The sequence below is a fragment of the Argopecten irradians genome, chromosome 6 (genome assembly GCF_041381155.1).
Source record: "Argopecten irradians isolate NY chromosome 6, Ai_NY, whole genome shotgun sequence".
NCBI lineage: Eukaryota > Metazoa > Mollusca > Bivalvia > Pectinida > Pectinidae > Argopecten > Argopecten irradians.
The window spans coordinates 22,783,775-22,786,972 of NC_091139.1; the positions used below are offsets into that span (position 1 = coordinate 22,783,775).

At 36.8% G+C, this 3,198-nt stretch overlaps 1 protein-coding gene across 1 annotated transcript; it reads left to right on the top strand.

The window, feature by feature from the left end:
• Positions 1–802: 802 nt before the first annotated feature.
• Positions 803–2,647, top strand: LOC138326400 (uncharacterized). Its single transcript, XM_069272511.1, has one exon. It carries the CDS (start codon positions 803–805, stop codon positions 2,645–2,647), a length of 1,845 nt encoding a protein of 614 aa, XP_069128612.1.
• The last annotated feature ends 551 nt before the right edge of the window (positions 2,648–3,198 follow it).

Below are 3,198 nucleotides of genomic sequence, written 5' to 3' on the forward strand. Positions count from 1 at the left end.
CCACCATCAAATTGTTACCAAAACTCAAATGTACCACCATCAAATTGTTACCATATCACAAATGTACCACCATCAAATGGTTACCATATCACAAATGTACCACCATCAAATTGTTAACAAACCTCAAATGTACCACCATCAAATTGTTACCAAAACTCAAATGTACCACCATCAAATTGTTACCATATCACAAATGTACCACCATCAAATTGTTACCAAACCTCAAATGTACCACCATCAAATGGTTACCATATCACAAATGTACCACCATCAAATTGTTACCATATCACAAATGTACCACCATCAAATGGTTACCATATCACAAATGTACCACCATCAAATTGTTACCAAAACTCAAATGTACCACCATCAAATTGTTACCAAAACTCAAATGTACCACCATCAAATTGTTACCAAAACTCAAATGTACCACCATCAAATTGTTACCATATCACAAATGTACCACCATCAAATTGTTACCATATCACAAATGTACCACCATCAAATGGTTACCATATCACAAATGTACCACCATCAAATTGTTACCAAAACTCAAATGTACCACCATCAAATTGTTACCAAAACTCAAATGTACCACCATCAAATTGTTACCATATCACAAATGTACCACCATCAAATTGTTACCATATCACAAATGTACCACCATCAAATGGTTACCATATCACAAATGTACCACCATCAAATTGTTACCAAAACTCAAATGTACCACCATCAAATTGTTACCATATCACAAATGTACCACCATCAAATTGTTACCAAACCTCAAATGTACCATCATCAAATGGTTACCATCCAAATATCATCAAATGTACCATCATCAAATGTTACCATCAAATCACACAAATGTACCACCATCAAATTGTTACCATATCACAAATGTACCACCATCAAATTGTTACCAAAACACAAATGTACCACCATCAAATTGTTACCATATCACAAATGTACCACCATCAAATTGTTACCAAAACTCAAATGTACCACCATCAAATGGTTACCATATCACAAATGTACCACCATCAAATTGTTACCATATCACAAATGTACCACCATCAAATGGTTACCATATCACAAATGTACCACCATCAAATTGTTACCAGTAAATCTCAAATGTACCACCATCAAATGGTTACCAAAACTCAAATGTACCACCATCAAATTGTTACCTACACAATATCACAAATGTACCACCATCAAATGGTTACCATATCACAAATGTACCACCATCAAATGGTTACCATATCACAAATGTACCACCATCAAATTGTTACCAAAACTCAAATGTACCACCATCAAATTGTTACCATATCACAAATGTACCACCATCAAATTGTTACCATATCACAAATGTACCACCATCAAATTGTTACCATATCACAAATGTACCACCATCAAATTGTTACCATATCACAAATGTACCACCATCAAATGGTTACCATATCACAAATGTACCACCATCAAATTGTTACCAAAACTCAAATGTACCACCATCAAATTGTTACCAAAACTCAAATGTACCACCATCAAATTGTTACCAAAACTCAAATGTACCACCATCAAATGGTTACCATATCACAAATGTACCACCATCAAATTGTTACCATATCACAAATGTACCACCATCAAATTGTTACCAAAACTCAAATGTACCAACATCAAATGGTTACCATATCACAAATGTACCACCATCAAATTGTTACCAAAACTCAAATGTACCACCATCAAATGGTTACCATATCACAAATGTACCACCATCAAATGGTTACCAAAACTCAAATGTACCACCATCAAATGGTTACCATATCACAAATGTACCACCATCAAATGGTTACCATATCACAAATGTACCACCATCAAATTGTTACCAAAACTCAAATGTACCACCATCAAATTGTTACCATATACACAATGTACCACCATCAAATGGTTACCATATCACAAATGTACCTCCATCAAATTGTTACCAAAACTCAAATGTACCACCATCAAATGGTTACCATATCACAAATGTACCAATCAAATTGTCAACAAACCTCAAATGTACCACCATCAAATGGTTTACCAAATGTACCACCATCAAATGTTACCATTCAAATTACCCATCAAATGTTACCAATACAAATGTACCACCATCAAATGGTTACCATATCACAAATGTACCACCATCAAATTGTTACCAAAACTCAAATGTACCACCATCAAATTGTTACCAAAACTCAAATGTACCACCATCAAATGGTTACCATATCACAAATGTACCACCATCAAATGCTTACCATATCACAAATGTACCACCATCAAATTGTTACCAAAACTCAAATGTACCACCATCAAATTGTTACCAAAACTCAAATGTACCACCATCAAATTGTTACCAAATCTCAAATGTACCACCATCAAATCATTACCAAAACTCAAATGTACCACCATCAAATTGTTACCAAAACTCAAATGTACCACCATCAAATGGTTACCATATCACAAATGTACCACCATCAAATCGTTACCAAAACTCAAATGTACCACTATCAAAGTGTTTATAAAACTCAAATGTACCACCATCACATTGTTACCAAGACTCAAATGTACCACCCCGTTTCAGGCCACCGTGGACAAAACGTGGTGACCGCGAGACAACGTGAGAGAACGCAGAAGGACGTGATAGACAAACGTGAGCGGTCGTGATTACCGTGGATGCCGTGCCAGATTTTTAAACTGTCAAAAAATTTGCCACGGCAGTCACGGTATAGATGGTGAACGCCACAGGACGTAATAAAACGGGATTGACGTAATGAAACGTAACAGTGCGTACGAGGCCGTAACAGAACTTCAAGACGGTCCGTGGTGGAACGGACAACAAGCACGTTCCGCGGAATCTCACGGTGATTTCAAGTTTTGTGACGTTCTGTTGCGTTTTTTCCACGTTTTATCACGGTTGATGCAGACTGGCTGCACGTTTTGGGCCGTTTTGTCCAGGTTTGTCAAGGTTTTTACGGCAAGCCAAGGTGGATGAAAACCGTTTTGATGCGTTTTGTCAAGGCATCTCACGGCTTGTAGCGGTTGAAAGTCCGACGTGATACGGCTTGTTACGTCTTATTACGGTCTTACGTTGCAAGCAAAATATGATGGAGTATCATTGCCTGGCCTGGTACATATTTGCTACTTCATTGAATTATT